The following is a 21,521-nucleotide window of genomic DNA, read 5'->3' on the forward strand; positions in this document are numbered from 1 at the left end:
CCAACAAGCCGTTTAGGACAGAAAGTGAATACACATACTACAGAGATGCTGTACGAGAAACCAATGCGATTTTGGAAAATTGCACGATATAAATCTGAGTATACCTCAACAATGGAATTATGATCAGTAGAAATGGCCATGACATGGGACCTTTAAATTACGGTTATAAACCGGCAAAGTCTTGGGAAAAAGAAGTTTATATCTTTTTTGGTTTACTTATATCCTTTGCAGACATTTGACTTGACATAAAGAAGTCATAAGCACAGGTGTCAGTTATAACATTAACAATGGTGCAATTTTTTTTTAAGTGTCCCAGCAAGCCAGTGCAACTGCCCGCATGCACAATACCAGGGCCCAGAAAACGAAGCAGATCTTGCAGATACTATCAACAGCCACAGAAGTTGTATTTCTTTATTGATTAAATCCATACAGGAAATAAAACTGTTCCTCATTTCACTTTTTAGCCTTCTTTGTTTTCTTAGGGTTTTGTTTATCTCTATCCAGATTTTCCAAGCGAGTAAAAAGCACTCCAGTGTCAGATCCTAGCACTCTCCCTTCAAACGGACAGTCCATTCCCCTAATCTTTGGCAGGAAGTTCACATCAGCCAAGCCCCTCTCGTCTGGTTGCACCCCGAGTCTGGAGAGCAGTTTGTCAGAAATCTCCGGCACTACAGGCTGGAGGAGTGTGCCATACATCCTCAGGCATTCGAGGGAGACATGGATGATGGTGTCGAGCCAGCGCTGGTCTGTAATGTCACTCCTCTCCAGCTTCCAAGGTGCATGGCGCTGAACAAACCCGTTGGTCTGCCTCACACAGGCACTGATGGCCTCCAGAGCTTTGTAAACATGCATGCTCTCATAGTGCTGCTCCACCACAGCAGGGAGGTTTTTCACAGCCTCCAACATGTGGTAGTCTTCACCCACAGCCCTGCCTCCCTGTTCACTTGGAAAGGACTGAGGGCAGAAGGCAGTGTAGACCTGAGCTGGGTTTAGAGCTGGAGCTGTGCAGCGGTTCAGAAGACCACCCAGAGAATCAGCCAGCTCTGCGTTTAGCAACTTGAAAGCTTTGTCGTCTGTGTAATCACTGTCCGAGTCTGGGACACCCTGACGCAAAAGAAAGTACCGCATACCATCAGTTGTGAACTGTTTTGAGCGCTCAAGAGGGTCCACCACATTACCCAAACTTTTAGACATCTTCTTTCCTCCTACGGTCCAGTGAGAGTGCACGTAGATTGTTTGTGGCAGCGGCAGTCCAGCTCCGAGAAGAAAAGCTGGCCAGTAGACGGCATGGAATTTTAAGATGTCTTTTCCAACTATGTGGTGGGCCACGTTCCACCATTGGTTGTGTATATCTGGATAGCCAGCCACAGTGAGGTAGTTCACAAGAGCATCCAGCCACACATAGATGGTTTGTTCAGCATCACCTGGGACCGGGATGCCCCACTGAAGGCGGCTTCTCTGGCGGGACACTGAAAGGTCAGGAAGGTCGTCCTGCAGCCACTTGAGGACAACCTGGTAGAAAATCTCAGGCTGTATGGCCTGGGGATTTCCTTTGAGCCAGTCGAGCAGCTGAGCGTGAAACGCAGACAGACGGAACATGTAGTTCTCCTCTTTCATCCACTCCACCTGCAAAATAATGGAGATTTGGTTGAAGTTCTCTTGATGGAGTAAAACTGACCATTTTCTGGAGGTGTGATTTGATTTCTGCCTAAATAAATAGCTCCACATTTGAGTTATTATACTTTCTCTTTTCTACCAGAGTTAGATACCGTGCCACGCTACATAGTGGGTTCTGAGGTACTGGTAGGCAGATTTAGCTTTGTATAGAGGGAAGCTAGTTTATACTTCTTCCAGGGTTATGACACGGATGAAAGATTGTAAAACAAGAATGCTCAAAATCATTATACCAGAGTCTGAGGAGTTTAATTCCCTTTAACAAAACAGAAAAAAATATATACATGGGAATTCGACTGTTATTACATAGCAATAGATATTTTTGTCTTAGCCAACACTCAAAGCACTTTTGTGTAAGACCCTGCCTGCCTGGTTAACACTGTAATATTTCAACCCCATGCCCATATTCTGTTTATTGCAGTCTTAAAGCCAAGACCTAAGTGTGTTAGATCTGCAGAGTTCTCCTTTTCATTCATCTCCACTAAAATCACACTCATGCCATCATCCCAATTTAGCTTCAAACTACCTTGTGGCCACTCTCCAGCGATACTTTGATCTCGTTCCCTGATGAGTCCACAGCGTCCCCGACCTGCAACGCCGTGAGGAAGCTTTCATCTTGGGTGGAGTACCAGCCTTCATAACTGCCCTTGTAGATGAGCCCTTTGTTCCAGAGCACTGACCAGAAGTGTTTCACAGCCTGATGGTGTCTCTGCTCAGTGGTTCTTATGTAGTCTGTATACGATATGTTGCAGCTGTTGAAGAGATGTTTGAATCTTTCAGACACATCGGTGCAAAATGTCAGGGGATCCTTTCCTGCAGCTGCAGCAGCTTGTTGGATTTTCAAGCCGTGTTCATCTGTGCCTAAAATGCAAAATAATGGGGAATATTATTATTGATTGCTTGGTAAATCATTAAGGCTATAAAATGTCAAGAAGATGTGTGCCCATTTAAATGTCCCAGAGTACAAGAGGATGTCTTCAAATTGTCTGCTTTGTCTGACAAACAGTCACAAACTCCAAATAATAATTTTTTGAAAAATCCAACAAAAAACAAATCAAAATACTATATATTCTCTACCAGGTGCAAACTAATCTTCACTAAGGAATAAGGAATGTCATAAATGCACATACATAATAGTGCACAGACATTAAATATAAGTTTTAGTATAATGTAGAGATGTATAAAACAGGACTTGTTATCAATAGCATCAACGGTTAAATACCAGTCCAATAAATACTGTTAAATAATCATTTATTTTGGACAATGGAGGATTTACCTGTTGCAAACTTTGAGTTGAAGCCCTGCAGTAGCTTGTACCTGTGTAAGCAGTCAGCTATCACAGCTGAATACAAGTGTCCTAAATGAGGAGAGGCATTGACATAGAAGATGGGGGTCGTTATGTAGTAACTCCTGTCGTCTTTGCAGGAAACAGTGCTTGAATTTCTCAACACAGAGTTCGTCTGATGTCTGTATAGAGCTGAAACCGGTGAGACAAATGCACTTTGTTGCAGTCTGTGAATAGCCTTACAGCTTCTAGTGACAAGCAGAAAAGGGGTCCTCATCTTTGGAAAGCATGCGATTTTCACGTGTAGAAAACCAAACGAGTGAAGAAATTATTTGGTAAGTGCTAGCCATTCGTTTAGCTAGCTACAATGTGAAGTTTTTCGCACTAAAACAGATCATCTGAGAAACACAACTGTCGGGACAAATACTGGTAGTCCTAGTTAATGTTACCGATTCATTTTTACAGGAATCATTCAATGCAAGGCTTTTTCCTTCATACCAAAAGCACAAGAGTTGTGGTCGCTTGTCAAGGTTAGCTCTTCTTCCGGTTTCTATAAACAACAATCCCTCGCCCAATCAAAACAGGTTATAGTGCGCAACGATCACCAACCACCAATCAGATTGCGAGGGCTCACTTTGCATCATTCTGCTCATTGCTCAACCTTACTTTTTTAGATGTTACATTTAGATAGATAGAATCGGAGGGATGAAACCCTCTTTAATGGTCGCACATGCAGAACACACAGCACACACAGTGACATTTGATTTCACATTCAGCCAACCTGCAGCAGTTTTATGAGACAATCATTAAGACAGAATTAAGCCCATGGGTGTGCACATTTGAAGGAACATATATTGTTCTCCATATTTGCTAAGGGTAACAGGCACCAATTACTTTAGGGTAGGGCAGGGCAACAGACTAGTCAAAAAGTGCAAATTCCAAAAAAAGGCAATTTATTTTCATCATCTGCTATAGCAGACCAAATACACACAGATGGGTAGTGTATATTAACGGCAGTAACTTATATTATGTCTACAAAACTAAAGTAAACCTCCATAATACAAATGGATGGAATGTGCATGGAGACCATAGATGGAGACGCTAACGGGGCTCGTCGGGGCGGGACCTGGCACGTGACTGGTGCGCGGCTCTGTAAGACACAAAGCCACGCCCATCTTCATGACATTTTTGAGGAAGTCCCGTGACGGCCAGCCAATCAGCTGCTCCACCTCCTGTGTCAGGTACCGACGACGAATGGGGTTGACGTGACAACAGCGGTAAAACATTAAACAAACTGTCATTTTAAGCGGCATTTTAATATGGTATTAAAGTGAATAAGTAAAAAAATAACTCAGGTTAGTCGCTAGTTATAATTGTCATGGTATCTCTCGCCGTCTTCAGTTTTAACATCGTTGAAAGTCAGTGAGACTGAGTCAGCCCATCATGTGATGTTAACCATCGGGTGATTTATGTTGCTCCTCGACTAAATGAAAACAGTTATTTACGAAAGCAACACTGTATTTTGTTTCAGATGGACGGGAACCGTAAGGATTTTTACATCGGTCTCTCTCTGGCTGTGGCCTCCAGTGTTTTCATCGGTACAAGTTTCATCCTAAAGAAGAAAGGCCTGCTGCGATTGGCCAGCAAGGGTTCAATGCGAGCAGGTACTGTGATCTTTATCAAAATTCAACACAACTTTATTTATAAATGCTTTGGGTGAGAGTACCATTATGGTGGTTTGAGAACTCTATTTGTATGCAGTGTGGAAGTACCACGGTGAAAAGTAAAAATGATCAGAGAAATAGTACAAACCATGTCCAAAACTTCTCTATAACTAGACTCAACTAACTCATGAGTCATGACTGTTGAAAGTTGCGCTGACTGATAAAGGGCAACTCATGTAACTCTTGCAAAAACAACGATTAGCCTATGAGAAACAGAAACTGTTGTTCAGGCTCTTAAATTGGTTGTGAAATGATATTAATATCAAAAGTGCTATTTGTTTAAGATTTGTTTTGTTTTATATTTGTGTTGATATTGTTGTATATATTTTGCTATCCAAATGATGGTCACCTGCAAGGACAAGGGTGTATGAGGGTTACAATTATGTGTTCAAACATTCATATTAATATTCAAACATTCAAATGTCTGTATTCTTGTGATGTAAAACTTAACTAAATGTGTTGTTTTTTAAGTAAAATTAAAGCAATAATAGTGTCGAAGAACTGCCCCTGTCAGTGTCACGAGCCTTAAGGGTTGACTTTCCTTGGGATATGAAGTGTTTATTGTTTAGGAAGCTAATTACCCTCTAACATTGAATCACTTAGAATATATTTTATGTAAGAAACTTACATTTTGATACGAAATGTACTTCAGCTTTGTTTTCTGTATCTCACAGGTCAAGGGGGGTATGCTTACCTGAAGGAATGGCTATGGTGGGCAGGACTTATTTCAAGTAAGTGAACAATTGACAAACTTAGTTCTGCAAAATGTGTGATAGTGTCAGCTGCTATATGTTGCTTGTTGACACCAGCCATGGACAGAAACATTGTGGTCTTTGTCTTTCAAAGTGGAAATGAGGCTGTTGTGGGTTTGGTATTTTTGCTGGCGACTTTGCTGTTGATGCAGCACCCACACTATCTTTGAAGCACACATTCCTACAAAGAGCACATTTGCACGTGGGTTGAAAGACAATACTCTTTTCAACCTTAAACCACCATCGGCTATGAATTTGTTAACACTGATGGTCATGTTTATATTCTAGTGGGAACTGGAGAGGCCGCCAACTTTGCTGCATACGCATTTGCTCCAGCCACACTGGTGACTCCTCTTGGAGCATTGAGTGTACTTGTAAGGTGATTGGTTTTTTCTTATTGCAATTTTTCATGGCACTGATGAATCAGATACTTCTATGTATCCCTGGACTGATCTTTTTAATGTGTAGTTTTAAATGTGTGTTAACTCTCTGTGTCTTCATAATTTGTTTTCCCTTACAGTGCGGTGCTCTCCTCTTACTTTCTGAATGAGAGGCTGAATGTGCATGGGAAGATCGGCTGTTTGCTGTGCATCTTGGGCTCCACAGTGATGGTGATCCATGCCCCACAGGAAGAGGAGGTTGTCTCCCTCAGTGCTATGGCTGAGAAGCTCAAAGACCCAGGTAGGCCCAGCCCTTCATCAGTGTGATCTCATTAACCATGGTGTGACAGATTGTCTTTTCAGGGTTCTAACTCATTCTTGAATGCTCCCACTAGGTTTCATTGTGTTTGCTGTGTGCGTTGTTGGAAGCAGCCTGGTTCTTATCTTTGCCGTGGCTCCGCGGTTTGGACAGAAGAATGTGCTGGTCTACATCCTGATCTGCTCTGTGATTGGATCACTGTCTGTGTCTTGTGTCAAGGGCATGGGCATTGGCATTAAGGAGCTGTTTGCTGGGACAGCAGTGCTGAAGGAACCCCTGTTCTGGTCCTTACTCATCTGCCTGGTAATCTGTGTCAGCGTTCAAATCAGTTACCTGAACAAAGCCCTCGACATCTTCAACACCTCCCTAGTCATTCCCATCTACTACGTCTTCTTCACCACCTCCGTCATGGCCTGCTCAGCCATTCTCTTCAAGGAGTGGTTGAGAATGACCACTGACGGAGCAGTTGGAACAATCAGTGGGTTCCTCACCATCATTTTTGGGATCTTCCTCCTCCATGCCTTTAAAGACATTGTATTTAGTTTTGATTCCCTCCCACTCTTCCTGAGGAAGGGTCCTCAGGGCTTTCCATGGGGGCCCCAGCCTTATGTGGCTCTTCCCAGCCATGACACACAAGCAGAGGATGAGGTAACACTGCCCAGAGAGGGAAGCTCTAAGGGGGGGTGGGGTACACACCAGAGAGCTCCTTAAGGAGGATAGCCTTTCCACTATAGACAAAAACTGCTTATAACAATCCTAAAGCTTTACTGCACATCACAGCCATACAATGTGAGAGATGAGTTACTAATAGTCATGTTATAGTTTTACATAATGCAGTATGCACTGGATGAACATAGTTGAACATATTCTTGTCAGCACACTGGATTTTATATTAAATGTTTCTTAGTTGAACATGATGGTACATTCACATCTTTAGTAAAAAAAAAAAGCCAGATAGAATTATGATCTGAAGTAGAATGTAGGTTATAGCTAATTTGTTGCACTGCTCTGTACATGTTATTGTTTATAGTATATTAAGTTTAAAAATAATGAACATTGAATAGCCTGCATAAACCAAGTGTGCCTTGCTACTGTAAACAATAACCGTATTCATAGGTTAACACTTTTAAATAAGCATATATTGAACACATTTATGATTTATAGACAATGCAAAAGCAGGAACAAAAACTACCCTGAATGCATTTCAATCATCCGTTGATGAAGTTTGAGTAATACTTTGACCTGTTACTGTAATACCTCATTATTGTACACAAACTGCACCAAAAAATGTTTTATTTCCCTGTGTGGATTAACTTCCAGCATGTGCCAAGCTGTTACATATCTATGATGTAAGAGAACTTTGTGTGTTTCATAATGCAGATTAAAAACACAGCTACAACATGACTTGACTCAGTGTTTCCAAAAGATAAGACAAGATGATTTGGCATTATGTTTATTGCATATGTACAGTCCAGAACCTCACGCCTTTAGGGTCAAGACATCTGTTATTTCTCTTAAATTACAGCAGGTTGTGTGTGGAGTCCTTGTGGTTTTCAAAATCAGACAGGTGAGTCTGAATGTCCTCGTGATGCGTCCGACTGTCTCCAGTCGACCACATTCAAGCTCAGTATCCCAGTTTAACCAGAGGCTTGGAAAACAGAACATGACGTCACTGCTAGCAATAGATCACAATCTGAGCATGTTGCCTTAAACTCTAAACTTCTGCATCCAAAGGTTTTGTTAATCTGAGGCACTTGTAAGAAATGTAACATTTATTGTTTTTCCTTTTTCCAGTTTAACAATAAGTTCATTTCAGACGGCGGTGTCAGCCTCTTCATGGAGCCGGGGTCACGTGCATGTGTCTCATCAGTCCTTTCAGTTCAGACAGTTTTTATTCCAACATGCTCTCAGAGTATGAGCCCTTGCTCTTTTGAGTCTGTTCCAGCCTATTTAGGATGAACTGGCTGGTGTCTATAAACCGCTCCACGCAGTTAACGAAGCACATTTCTGTCCTGGAGTCCAGTTTTGGACCGGGCTTATCCATACATTTGTCCTGAAGACAGAGAGACAAATTAAAGCAATGTGCAACAAATGATGCAAGTTTTATCACAAATAGTATACATCACAGTTATCAGAAGTGGTGTAACACACTTAACATTAAGAAGGGATTATCTTGCATTAGTGCATTTCCCCAGCACCTATCTCTGTCCATTTTGTATTGTACCAAAACGCTCCAACTACTAACAAGGGGGAGTTCAAACATAAACTGGCGAAAAACAAGGCTTTTTCTTATAGGATTGCATCAAACAACGTTAGAGACATACATCTTATAATATTCACAAATATATCCCACAAACGTGTAAATCTCTATGGGTAAGATTGGAGAAATTATGATTTGTCTGTTTTATCGTTGCCCATTATGTATAACATTTTGGAAAGACTGGTCTTGATTTAAGCTTAATAGAAATTAGAAGTGTACATACAAAAAGCTGAATTTCTTAATTCAACACCATATTTGAAGTGGTTTTTCACTTAAACGGAATGATATTTAGGTATTTTAAATTTGAAACAAATAACGAAAGTATGTCGGTCAGTGGCAACACATATTCAGATCTTTATCTGAAGAAGTTTTTCACCCAAAAATGTTTCTCTTGTATTTTTATAACGTTCTCAAGCAGCTAACTTTTGTTTCTTTATTACCTGAACTGACAGCCTGTTTACTTTCAGTCCAGTATCATAAATTCAACTTGTCCACACTTCTCCTTCTCCGTTGCACTGACATTAGCTACAGCAGGCCGGGGGAGTGACCGTGATTCTCCAGGGTAATGTTATTCAATATTTGTGTCTTACTAATATGTATTAGTTACACACAAATAGTACACACTTCTAAGATCACGGCGACATTTGAAGATAAAACCTGCAGCATCATAAAAAGGTAGAAATGCTTATGTTTCACATGCTGTGCAGGGAGAGCTATTTGACCGAAACCCGGGGAGACATGGAGTGCACTGGGTCACAAATGTGGCATGAAGTACATTTCAGGACAATATTGACTAAACTAATAAAACACAAACTTTAATGTCGACATTAGATAGGCTAGCTAACAGTTGTAGCTACAGACAATATGTAAAAAGTTCATTGCAGAGCTGCACTGCTAGCTTAAAGCTGATCTTACCCAGCAAACCTCAGTCATCTGATGCACCAGCTGCTGAAATCTTTGTTTCTGAGTCTCGATTTCGATGAAATGCTGAAGCTGAGGGTCCGCTGTAGCTCCCTGGCTGTTCATATTTCCCTAAAAACCGGCCGTAAGAGCAATATTTATCCAAATATGTAAGCCTTGTGTCTCTGTTGCTGACCTTCACGTGTATGTATGGACGACAGGATGTAAGAATTACTTCAACCAATCACAGAGCACGTTCTTCGGTAATTGTCGTCATCATTCAAGCGTCATTTTTCATAACGGCCATTTTCAATAAATTACCCTTTGGTTTATTAAACAAATAATACCACTTTATCTGAAAGTATTATTGCTATTTTGGATTATAATGTTGGATCAACAGCTCTCTAAGATGTTTTGATGTTTTGTCATTTCTATTTCACATGATAATTCAATTTCAAAGCCCTGCATACTTGGCTTTTATTTGTGCAATTAGATATGCTCTAACAAATCTTGTTTCCACATGCAGAAGTGTCTACAATTCACACTGATTTCACGGAATACAATACACAGAGTACAATAAAGAAAGAACACCTTCATAAAAATATACACATATATATATGTACTTCTAGTATTGTAATAGGAAGGCTTATGTAATCAGTGATTAAAAGCAACACTCATATTTCCCATAATTCACATTACAGAGGACCTCAGTGTGGCTGTGCGGTCCCATGTGCAAGCTGTAAACTGGTTCAATGCTTGTGTTTCAGGGACAGCCGGAGATGCTGTGGCGGGATCAACTGTCTGTTTGTGTTGATGTCTTTTGACTTTTCTGAAATCTACTGGAGCTCGTACAGCAAATCCTGAACAGTCAGCGCCAGCTCCTGGAAGGTGGGTCTTTCATCTGCTTTCTGAGAACAAAAAAGAACAAAAAGAATTCAGAATCTCTTTTTTGTATGATATGCAATCCTCAGTCTGGACTAAACCCTCTGAGGCCTACAACCCAATACAAAATACACTTACATCCATCCAACAGCTTGTCATAATGTTGTAGACCTTCTCATTGGCCAGCTGGGGGCGGAAGAGGCGTAGGCCCCGTGACACCTGATCCACTATTTCCGTGTTGTTAAGGCGCTCATACGGAAGTCGTCCCAAAGTGTACACCTCCCACATAAGAATCCCTAAATATGAATAGAAATAGTTAATAAAAATGAATGTTTCTGTAATACAGATGTGACTTCATAGTTTACACTTGACCTGAAAAGCAGTGGGGAATTCAAAAACACATACTTTACTCTGACTCACCATATGCCCATATGTCTGACTTGCTGCTGAATTTGCAGTAGAGGAGGACCTCCGGAGGCGACCAACGCACAGGAAACTTTGATCCTGCTGAGCTTGTGTACTCATCATCTAAGACATACCTAAAGCAGTGGTGGAAAAGTATTGTCCGAAATGTATTATCTGAGGATAAACCCCTAAAATAATATACATCTGAAAAAGTACAAAAAGAATATCAAATAAAGTTATCAAAGAAACAATACTCATTGTGTTTGTATAGCATGTTACTGTATTTGGTTGAGGTTAAATTAATTTGAACTTCTTTACACAATGTTTTATATTTAAGTTGATCATATTTCTGTATGATATCTTACTATACAAACCAACCAGTCTCTTTAAAATAAATGTAGTGTAGTTGTATCATACAATTATAATACTCAAGTACCTCAAAGGTCTACAAAACAGTAACTATTCAACACTAACCTTTCTAGTAGGCACTAATATGCCTCTGTGTGTCCTTAATTCATGGGAAATGTTTTACCTTGACAGTCCAAAGTCAGTCACTTTGATGGAGCCATTCCCACCCACTAAACAGTTTCTGGCAGCCTGTGGACAAAACAAACAACCATCTTGATCTAAGATTAATCATTTAATCATTAACTGTTATTCACACATACCTAATCCCAGTACATATCAACATAGCATGATGCACTGATCCAGAAATGTACAGATATGTGTCGCTCAGTTGTAAATGTATGTCTCTCACCAGGTCTCTGTGGATGTACTGCTGTGACTCCAGATAGGCCATGCCTTCGGAGATGTCTTTACACATCTCCAGGAGCTGCACAGCAGTGGGGTGCTGCATCAGGCCCTCCTTGAGGTATGTCAGCAGGCAGCCATTAGAAAGGAACTCAGTCACTATATAAATGGGTCTTTGTTTGGTGCACACGCCATACAGCTGTACCAGGTTTTCATGCCGTAGCTTCCTGGTTTATTCAAAAGAAGAAGGAAGTTAGGTATTATGTGTTAGTTTTTCTCAAAGTTATAAACACATCCCAGTGTGACACATCACAACGTTTCATGAGTCTCGTGCACGAAAGCATCACTATTATTTTTAAACACAGACAACTAAACTGTAGCAGCTGAATGACCAAATCAAATAATATAAGCTCCATAATCAGACTTAAATTTGCTTACATCATGATTTTGGCTTCTTCTATGAAATCATCTTCAGACATGGAGCCTTCTTTAATCATCTTAATGGCAACGTCATGCTGGCCTTGCCACTTTCCATACTTCACCACTCCAAACTGACCGCTGCCCAGCTCCTTGATGAAGGTGAGGTTATGGGGATCAATCTCCCACTCACCTGGAGCAAAAAAGACAAGACTGAAGAGCACTTCTATACTTTCTGCTTCTACATTAAAGACATTTTACAAAATACACCTTTTTGCTTTTTTGCTACAGGCTTACAGAAAACTGCTTTTTTAAAAGTATGTAAAGGTCTTGGTGGAAGTGTGCGCCCTCCCAGTGTCCTTTTAGTTAATATTTTATATATTTTTAGTTGAGTCTATTCATAAAATGTTGTACTGATTACTCAAACAAATACAACGCATTAGCTTTAGAGGTGCTAGAAGTCCCAAAAGCAAATATATTTATTCGCCAAAATGTCTGTACTACAGAGAAATTGTAGTTTATAAATTGCACAGACAAATACAGACATTATTATTACAAATATTCATTTATAATGATCTCTACAGAGACCGCTTGTTTATGTCATTTGAGGACCTTAAGAAACAATTTAACTTGACTGATAAAGGGGATTTCTGGAAATATCTACAGCTGAGGAGCAGCGTTGGTTCGGTATTTGGACGGACAAGGGATGAGGAAGAAGAGAATAAGATTCAAGAGTGTCTCAATTCTCCCATACTCTACACTCTGCCTCACTATTCTAGAAAAATGTCACATATTCAAATTAGACTATGTGAAGCCCTGAGAAAGATATGGCAAAAAGATCTTGGTAGTGAGATTAGGGAGGATCTATGGCAGGATATAGTCTCGAATGTATGGGCTCCAAGGGATACGAGAAGCAAGTTTATCCATTATAAAATTGTGCATGGATATTATTTTACACCCCTGAAACTGTTTAAAATGGGCTTAACTCAGGACAATGAATGTTGGAAATGTAATAGACGAATGGGCACATTTCTTCATGCTCTATCTATGGGATTGCCCAAGGGTACTGCCATTTTGGAAGGTGGTATTAAAAAACCTTGAAGGGTGGCTCAGAAAACCTCTACCAGAATCGCCACGGTTCTGTTTGCTGGGGGACAAATCTCTTGTGCCACCAGGCCTTACTAAAGCAGAACTTAGACTGACTTTAACAGGTTTTATTGTAGCTGCCAGGCTTATCCTGCGCAACTGGAAGAGCCCACATAAGCCAGAGTTTACAGAATGGCTTAAACTCATGAAAGAAACTGCGGCCTTTGAAATTATGATCGCCAGGGTAAATAATGTTCCAAGCAAATCTAATGGAGTGTGGCACATCTTCTTGGCCTATATCAAAGGTGCACTGTCCTAGGGAGAGACAGGAAGTACATTTGTATATGTGTACATGTACATGTGTGTGTATATGATGTATTTGTTGTAAATGTGTATCTACATGCTTTACGTTGAATGTGTGCGCAGGTGCATGTGTGTGTGAGAGAATAATTGGGGTGCCGGGGGGGGGCGGTAATACAAATCTTAATAACATTTATATAGTATTCATCTTACAATAGCCAAGTCCTGCTGTTGATGGAGGCAGCGCCCGGTTGGATACAATGTATTTCAGCCTGCTAACCATACCTAGTGAGAGAGATTACAAAATCTGTATGGTACATTTCTGGGATATACAGATTTAGACTGCTTCTATTGTGTTTGAAAATGATACAATAGTTTGCAACTGTATAAACCTGCTGCATTGTGCTGGTGGTAGTTGATGAGCTCTGGGATGGTGCTGAAAAAATGCCTCTCTGCCAGGTAGAACTGGCCCTCGGCAGTGGTGCAGATGTTGTAATGTCTGCAGCATCCACCTGTTTCCCTATGAAGAGAAAGAGAAGAGTAACTTAAAGTAGATATAGTCACCGTTTATCTTGTGTGCATGATTGGGTAATATCTTGTCAGCTGTCACCATAAGGTAATTCATTATAATAGAGCCATGTCATAAAAAAGTTCAGCAGGCAGATTAGTCCAGGTTTTGCATGAATAATTTACATCTCTCTCCCTCTGTGGCCCACTGTTTCCGCTTTCATTACAAACAGTTCTTCTTTTGATACGTTCACACATGACTGGAGCCAGTGGATACAGTAGCCTATTGCAGCAGAGTTCAACACCACCAGCTGACTCACCCGCCACTCTTAGTGAACAAAGACACAGTGTATTTCCCGGCCTTGCTTGAGTCCCGTACCAGGAAGCCTCCGTCTTTGTTCTGGGACACAACACACAAGCATATCATTTGGTTTCCAATTGAATTCAGTCCAGCTAATTTTGCCTTTTATCATTGTGTATGTCAGTCATTGACTTTACCTCAGTCTTTAACAGGTTTCCTGCCTGGCTACGATTCATATTCTTGGAATACCAGCTGTGAAAATAAAAGTCATTATAATTCGTTTTTCTAAACATTTATTGATTCACAAATGAAAAACACATTTATGTACAGACGAGGAATCTAACATAATAATGATAAATGAGGAAATTATAATCTAGTGCCCATACTCACTCAAATCTTTCCATCCCATTTTCGGCTTCCACGACATAATTACAAGGTATATATCCTTCTTTTCTGCAGAAGAAAAGAAAACACATTGTATTTAAAAATAATAAAAACAAGTCTGGAACTGAAGTGCTCACAGACATTAGTACAGTAGCAGCTCATACACAAATTCTTGCTCCTAAAACCCTACATGCAAATCTATATTTGAATATGTTGTTACTGATTATGAAATAAAATATAATGCTTTTATTTTATACTTGTCAGGCACAATGGGATGGAGTAACTAGATAAATTGATTTGGTCAAAACAGTTAAATTGCGACCATACAAAAAGACATAATCTGCATGTTTACTCTTAGTTTCATCTCTTGCTCTTCATTTATTTTACTTATGAACCTCTAAGATCTCATTTCTCCATTTAGGAACAAGGGACTTGTGATCACTGTTTGAACATCACTTTAACCACATGTTTCCTCAGAAAGTCATTAGATTAATTGTAGACATTTCTTTTGAAAACTTGTGTATTATATTTTTCTGGTGAAATTTTGAGCAGGCCTCTTTTTCCTCACCCATATTTGTCTCTTGCTTTCCACCAGTTCTGATCAGACATCTCCAGGATGGTGTACTCTTCATCCTTCCTCAGCTCCAGGTCTTGGGGTGTCACGGGTGCGAAGTTATACTCTGCGATGACAGTCATGCCCACTGAGGGGGAGGGAGTCTCAGGAGGCTGTGGGGGTAAAGGTCGTACAGTCTTCTCCTGGAAAAACAGAAGAGTAGTGGATGTATTAATAACATTCACTGTGTCAAAGTTGATAGACAACGTTTCCCTCATGATTTTATCTGTTAAAGGTCTTGGCCATTTTGTCTACCTAGAGAATTCATTTGTCTTTGTTGCTGATACTTACATACCGCCTGAAGAATGCACTACAGGAGTGTAACACTGTTTTTTTTTCATTCTGTAGCATAATGGAATAGGCTAATACAGCAATTTGTTGGGCAACCCTGTGTTGCATCATGAAAATTATCCTTGAATCCTTAAATACTATAATTATCAGTTAATATTATTTGTGTGTACCTCCGTTGGGGTTGGAGGAAGAGGTTTCCTGGATCCCCTTCGCCGAGATGCATTAGATGAAAAGCCTATTAAAGACATGATTAAATACATCTATTAAACCATTTACACTAAAGTTCAGTTACTGATTTCAATGCTTTAGGGAATCTCGTCCACACCGTTCTTACTATCCAGCACTTTGCAGCCCATAGCTTGTTTCACTTCCTGCTTGCAGCACAGCCACACCCCGTCCAACCAGAAACAAGGATGGTACTTCTGCATGACATCCTTGTTGAAGCGCACCACTATTCACAGGTATGGACACACAAGCGGGACATTTATATTAAATCAACATTTCATTTGCATATGCTCCCAGCTCTTTTGTTGTGCAGCCAGTCGTGATGTTAGGATACGGTCTAATATTGCAAATATTGTATGAGATGCTGCGACTGATGGATACATAAACATCAAACTTTGTACATTTCAATTCATATACTGACTTTCTTTCAGCTTTTTTATCCACTGAGCCCGAATATCTTCACTTTTAGCAAAAACGTACAGCGGTCCCTCATCATAAACGATCTGTGGAAAAATAAATAAGAAAGTAACTATCAGCTGTTTTTGTAAAAGTTAGAATTTCTATTTTTTTATTACTAGCACAGTAGATACATAAAAGACACACAAGGGTGAAAAAAGCTTAAGGGAGTTTTACAAATTATTTTGTGTGATCATGCAACTGAAGACAAACTTATTAAACGCTGTTACTTGAATGGCCAGAGCCAGCGAGACATGGCACTTCATTCACACACTCAACTGCATGAGTTAACATGTGTGCAAAGGCAACACCTGCACAGCCACTGAAAGCCCCTACTTCATTTGAGTGGGAGAGGTGGTTTCACTTCTTAACAATAGACTTAGACATTCTTAACTATTGAAGGATAAAACTGTGTTTTACTGCTTACTGCATGTATGTCGGTTGGACAGTTACTGATAAAAATGGCAGTAAATTCTTCTTAACAATGTCCTTTATCTCCAAAATCAACACGTAGTGGTAGTTTACACATTGCTGCAGAATTCTCTGTCACTTTTATGAATGTCATTGGGAAGTTCCTTAAGAGACCCTCTCTGTTGAAGGAGTAAGTTGACAGAAATGTCTACCTGGAAAGCAAACAGGCGCTCTTGCGGTGTATTGGGCTCTGATTGGACCGTCTCTACACACTTGATCTTCTCGATGTCCACTGATCCTTTCATACCTTTTCGCTTCTGCTTAACAGAGGAGGCGACAGTCAAGTAACTCAGATGCACAGTTACCAGCAAACATTAACCTGAGACAGATGTTATGCAATACTAATCAAGTTTTTCTGTAGTTCCATATACGTACCCCTTTGTCAGAATCAAAATCATAGTAGACTATTTTCTCCTGGTTGAGAACAAACAATCTCTCCTTGTAGTTCAGAGGTGAGGTCTTCTTCTTCTGCTGGGATCGTTTCGTGAAGATTTCTTCCAGTATGGTCTCTGACATGATTCAGCCAGGATTAATCTACATGGGAACAAGGAGGTGAATACTTTTGTGAAGCGTAACGGCAGTACAACACTTGGCTTTTTTCTTTTTCTTTGTGGCACTGAAGAGCTTGCACACCGCCTGAGCCAGTAACCTCTTGTCAGACAGCTGTGACACACACACACACACACACACACACACACACACACACACACACACACACACACACACACACACACACACACACACACACACACACACACACACACACACACACACACACACACACACACACACACACACACACACACACACACACACACACACACACACACACACACACACACACACACACACACACCCCACCCTTATCTCTGTGCTTAGCTTACCACTATATGAGGTAACCTTTTGGGTTAAGTTGCACTTCACTCTTATTGGTTTATTTCACCAGAATCGTACTCAATATGCGCCCCTACATTCATAGCAGTCAGAGAAATGCCACAGTATCAGGTGAGAAGATATAGATCTGGCACGAGATGAGGAGACATGCAGCATGAATGCGAGCACATATCAGCGTGTGATTAGCTCTAGTTTGCATAAGCCCTGATTTTCCTGCCAGCTACATCCTTTTCACTCCAACATTCCCACCGTGTCATACCTGTTTACCTAAGCTACTGTTTCGTGTTCATCATCACACAAACTCAGTGACCTGGTGTTTTTGTGCTGGGAAACGATGAAAGGAGAATTTGCCGTGTCCACCCTTGCCTACTATATCTCTTTAACATGACTGGTTGGCATTGTTCCGTAACTGTTTAGACTTCCTAAATTGTTGTGATATAGTCTCAATGAATTGCATTTCAATGTTTTGGGTGATTGATTTTAATGTAACATACATTTAAAATGCTTGATAGGGAAACTTTGCTCTCTTTAAATGCAGACACAAATACACAGACATATATACGACCACTTTTTCTTTTCCTGGTTGGTTTTGAATTCTTATTTTATGATCCAGCAACCCAGTTGTTAACGCGGTAACTTCTTTTTGTTTGCTTGTCGTCAAAAACAACATATTTTGAAATGAATTTACTTGCAACTCATCATAAAAGAGGTCAAACAATTTCACAAGACTATCTTCCTCACTTATCTTCAAAACTACATTTTTCCTGCATCATAGCTGTGACTCGTTTTAGTTTAAGACATCTTACTTTGTCTTGTTCTCAGAACCTCATAACCGAAACTTGCACCTCTATGCCACCTTATCTAAATTAGATTGACGTGGGTCAGAGAGAAAAAACATAATACACAGTCAATTTCTCTGAGTAAAATTTACTCAAATTGAAGAAAACTTTACTCTAAAAATATTACATTTGGTCCCAACCCATATAGAGTAAAATGTACTCTTTGTTCAGAGTTGTATTTTTAGAGTTCATTTTACTCTGTGCTTACATTTGACTCTGCTTAATGGTTATTTACTCTATGTAGTGTATATTAAAAACAACTATACTGCCATTTTACTCCAAATAGAAGGTAATTTTACTCCAACTAGAAGGTAATTTTACTCAGAATAGAATACATGAGCCATAATGATCTTTATATTAAAAAATGTCAATAAACCAAAGTGCTTAAGGAACATGAGTGGGCGTGTGTGAAGCTGACAATTGAGCGGCCCGACCAAGCAAGGAGGCAGAGAGTTCAAATACAACCCGGTGTGGGCATTTATTCATCGCTGTGGTTCATGATACACAGCCTCAATATGACTGTCTCATGTGAACACAGTCACCAGCAACAAGGATCTCACACACACTAACAGGAAAACAGAACCTAAATACACACAGGACTAATCAAACCAACAAGACACAGGTGAGGAGGGAGGAGAAACACAGGGCACCAGGTGAACACAATCACCAGCAACAGACAAGACGGGAGGGGGAACACTTTTCAAACTACAACAGGAAACAGAGGCAGACAAACTAAAACATAGACAGATCGTGACAAATAGATGCATAAATGACATTACAGCGTGGTCATGGTTTAACTCCAATAGAATTGACTCTGCATTTTTGATCGCACTCTAGAAGCTATGAGTAATAAATACACTCCAAAATGATTAAATATCACTATTTCAGAGCAAAATAGTAATTACTCTGGAAAAAATACTCACCAATATTTCCTGTGTACTAGTTGAGGAATGAGGATAAAGGAGACTTTGTGAACGCACTCAAACATGGCCTCATTCCAATATATGCTCTGAATACATAATGTTTGGAAAAACAAGGTAACAATATTAAAAACACTATCACTGTAAATGAGTGTTAAACTAACTGGCAGTACTGCAAGAAAAGGACCACCAATCCTAGTAAGAAGTTCCATGAGATAATTAATAGTTTATCCCAATGTGTGGGTCAATAGATATACTAGTCGTGTTATCACTTACAGACCCAGTAACGTCATCTTTAGTTGTAACCAATGCTGCTGAACTAAAATCAACCAAAAAGCAATTATCATAGTTATATGTCATTCAGCAAACACTGTCTAAAGATTATTCTAAAATACTACAAGAAAACACAGTGCACTACAGGTAGGAAGTTATATTGCCAGGTGAAACAAGGATCAACTGCTCAACTCACCCTTTGGCACACAGCTGAAGACTAATTGTGTGATAGTGTTTGTCAGAAGTGTTTTCACTGCAGCTCAGCCTATTTTCAGCTTGTGAGCACTTCCTTCTATCATCTGAACTGTAACTCTAACACCACCAGAAGCCTCTGTCCCTCCCAGCTAACCAGGACTGTGACATTTATTCACAACAGACTGACGATACCTATTGGTTTTGGTTGTGCCGTCATAAACAGACGGCTGTGTTCCCTATTCTGTGAAACATTGTTTACTCATTCCTCATTCTGCAGCGCCTAATGTTTTTTCACATCACTAACTTCATTATAGAGGTCAACAAACTCTGATGTGAGATGATCAACATGTGTTTCTTTCTCTCTGATTGACTGAACATGTACATGTACATTTTACTGTAACATGGCAACCAGATATTTGTTGTCCATTTTGAAAGGAGTTGACGCATGGTGGCTGACACAGATGAACCGATAGGGAAGTTGCATCAATGTTGTACTGCAATATATAGCAAGAAGAAACCCGGTGTTCTGCAGCACTTAATCCTGACATTATCTCTATCATTTTAATGTAGCTGGAATTCACATATTTGAAATGCGTGTTGCATACATGTGTGTAACCCTGTTTTTTGATTTCTCCTCTGTTTCTACACATCGAACTTACACTCACCCATTGTAAAAAAGACTTTGTAATGCTTGTTTATGTCAATTGCTAGTATATTCTTTGTTGTTGGGAAATGGTATGTGTATCCATTTGACTCTATCTGCAATTGGACTCAAAATGCTCTTGTTATTGTACACACAGCAACTTTTGATTCATTTAAAAGTCAAGAATAGCCAAAATGTACCCTCAAATGCTTTAATCAGCAAAAAAAAAAAGAATCATCTAATCGAGGGATATATTTTTATATATTTGTACCCTTACTTACTGGCTGTCAGAGTTATGATCTTTGTAACCTGCAAATATTGTAGTGCAACATGTTCCAAACGAAAAAGGCCCAAATTAAATATGTTCAATGTATTTTTGTTGCATGATGTCCGCTACATATGACACAGCAAAAAACAACCACATCATAAAAGGCTTGGTTTAACAGGAACCTATTAAGATGCTCTCTTTCCTGACGTTTCCTGACAGATAAGTGATATGTGCAAATAATGTGTGTGTATGTGAGTTTGTAAGTGTATACAAGAGACAAAAAGAGAGTGACAAACATGTCCAGTACAAGTTTTAAGAGTTGAACCTAACCTTTAAGCTTATACTCTCTCACACATATAAAGGAACCACATCAATTTAACATCGTGGTGTTCTGTGTTTGCCAAATACTTAGTTTAGAATTAGCATTTCTTGTAATGCACTTCAATAAAGTTCATTTTAGGGAAGATTATTCAATTCAATGTGGTCAGTGATTCACAACATACAAGACATAGTTCATGCATATTATAAACTACTATCTGATTATAACCCTACCAATCATCTAAACCAATGTAGGGCTGCAAGATGCGGCTTTCCAGAGGTTTCAAAATCATGCAAAGATCGGTAGAATACACCAGAACCTCGTCGGTATAACATTAGGAGTACAACATCTTTACATTTCAGCAGATTATGTCACTATGGTTTGATGTATTTCTAGTTGTGTGGTTTATTCACACCGCATTTAGGATTTGCATACAAACTGAAAGTTGATACCTTTCAATGTAATTAAGGTATAAGTCTGAATTATACTTGTTACTATACTTTTGTTCATTCTTTGAAATGACATACATTGAAATAGCTGCTGTATCATTGATAATACAGTGAAACAGTAGGTTAAATTACTTATTGACCATACAGTCTACATTAAAAGAGCTTTGACACTTACCTAGAGACTCAAAAAAGTCAAGCATCAGAAAAACAGCTACAGATGCTTAGGTTTGAAGCGGTGACATGAACTTTTGCTTCAGTCGCCTTCCATAAAATGTGTTTTAGTCTGTGATGCAAGAAGCCTTAAACCTACCCACAGAGAGGAATTGACTCTGCTAACTT

At 39.7% G+C, this 21,521-nt stretch overlaps 4 protein-coding genes across 7 annotated transcripts; 1 reads left to right on the forward strand and 3 right to left on the reverse strand.

The window, feature by feature from the left end:
- Window positions 1-397: 397 nt before the first annotated feature.
- Window positions 398-3,499, reverse strand: mars2 (methionyl-tRNA synthetase 2, mitochondrial). Its single transcript, XM_034092376.1, has 3 exons — window positions 2,951-3,499; window positions 2,201-2,535; window positions 398-1,626 (listed from the first exon to the last, which is right to left on the reverse strand). The coding sequence occupies exons 1-3, from the start codon at window positions 3,234-3,236 to the stop codon at window positions 454-456; spliced, it is 1,794 nt and encodes a 597-aa protein (XP_033948267.1). The 5' UTR covers window positions 3,237-3,499; the 3' UTR covers window positions 398-453.
- A 658-nt stretch (window positions 3,500-4,157) lies between these two features.
- LOC117453541 (magnesium transporter NIPA2) lies at window positions 4,158-7,538 on the forward strand. Of its 3 annotated transcripts, none has more exons than XM_034092381.1 (6): window positions 4,158-4,236; window positions 4,491-4,623; window positions 5,358-5,414; window positions 5,724-5,814; window positions 5,956-6,116; window positions 6,211-7,538. In XM_034092381.1, exons 2-6 carry the CDS (start codon window positions 4,491-4,493, stop codon window positions 6,843-6,845), a joined length of 1,077 nt encoding a protein of 358 aa, XP_033948272.1. In that variant the 5' UTR covers window positions 4,158-4,236; the 3' UTR covers window positions 6,846-7,538. The 3 variants fall into 3 exon arrangements, with proteins under 3 accessions (XP_033948272.1, XP_033948274.1, XP_033948273.1); XM_034092383.2 differs by lacking the exon at window positions 4,158-4,236 and adding an exon at window positions 4,250-4,314; XM_034092382.2 differs by lacking the exon at window positions 4,158-4,236 and adding an exon at window positions 4,290-4,377.
- A 33-nt stretch (window positions 7,539-7,571) lies between these two features.
- Window positions 7,572-9,646, reverse strand: timm8a (translocase of inner mitochondrial membrane 8 homolog A (yeast)). The gene is made up of 2 exons (XM_034092384.2): window positions 9,310-9,646; window positions 7,572-8,187 (listed from the first exon to the last, which is right to left on the reverse strand). The coding sequence occupies exons 1-2, from the start codon at window positions 9,418-9,420 to the stop codon at window positions 8,026-8,028; spliced, it is 273 nt and encodes a 90-aa protein (XP_033948275.1). The 5' UTR covers window positions 9,421-9,646; the 3' UTR covers window positions 7,572-8,025.
- Window positions 9,647-9,741: 95 nt separating this feature from the next.
- On the reverse strand, window positions 9,742-21,477 carry btk (Bruton agammaglobulinemia tyrosine kinase). 2 transcript variants are annotated; one of them, XM_034092379.2, is made up of 19 exons: window positions 19,505-19,632; window positions 19,039-19,124; window positions 16,758-16,916; window positions 16,535-16,639; window positions 15,877-15,958; window positions 15,556-15,681; window positions 15,401-15,465; window positions 14,895-15,082; window positions 14,333-14,395; window positions 14,140-14,194; window positions 13,962-14,041; window positions 13,527-13,654; window positions 13,348-13,419; window positions 11,770-11,941; window positions 11,339-11,558; window positions 11,114-11,178; window positions 10,597-10,715; window positions 10,315-10,472; window positions 9,742-10,202 (listed from the first exon to the last, which is right to left on the reverse strand). In XM_034092379.2, exons 3-19 carry the CDS (start codon window positions 16,896-16,898, stop codon window positions 10,131-10,133), a joined length of 1,911 nt encoding a protein of 636 aa, XP_033948270.1. In that variant the 5' UTR covers window positions 16,899-16,916; window positions 19,039-19,124; window positions 19,505-19,632; the 3' UTR covers window positions 9,742-10,130. The 2 variants fall into 2 exon arrangements, with proteins under 2 accessions (XP_033948270.1, XP_033948269.1); XM_034092378.2 differs by lacking the exons at window positions 19,039-19,124; window positions 19,505-19,632 and adding an exon at window positions 21,358-21,477.
- Between the last annotated feature and the right edge of the window lie 44 nt (window positions 21,478-21,521).

The sequence above is a fragment of the Pseudochaenichthys georgianus genome, chromosome 10 (genome assembly GCF_902827115.2).
Source record: "Pseudochaenichthys georgianus chromosome 10, fPseGeo1.2, whole genome shotgun sequence".
Classification (NCBI taxonomy): domain Eukaryota; kingdom Metazoa; phylum Chordata; class Actinopteri; order Perciformes; family Channichthyidae; genus Pseudochaenichthys; species Pseudochaenichthys georgianus.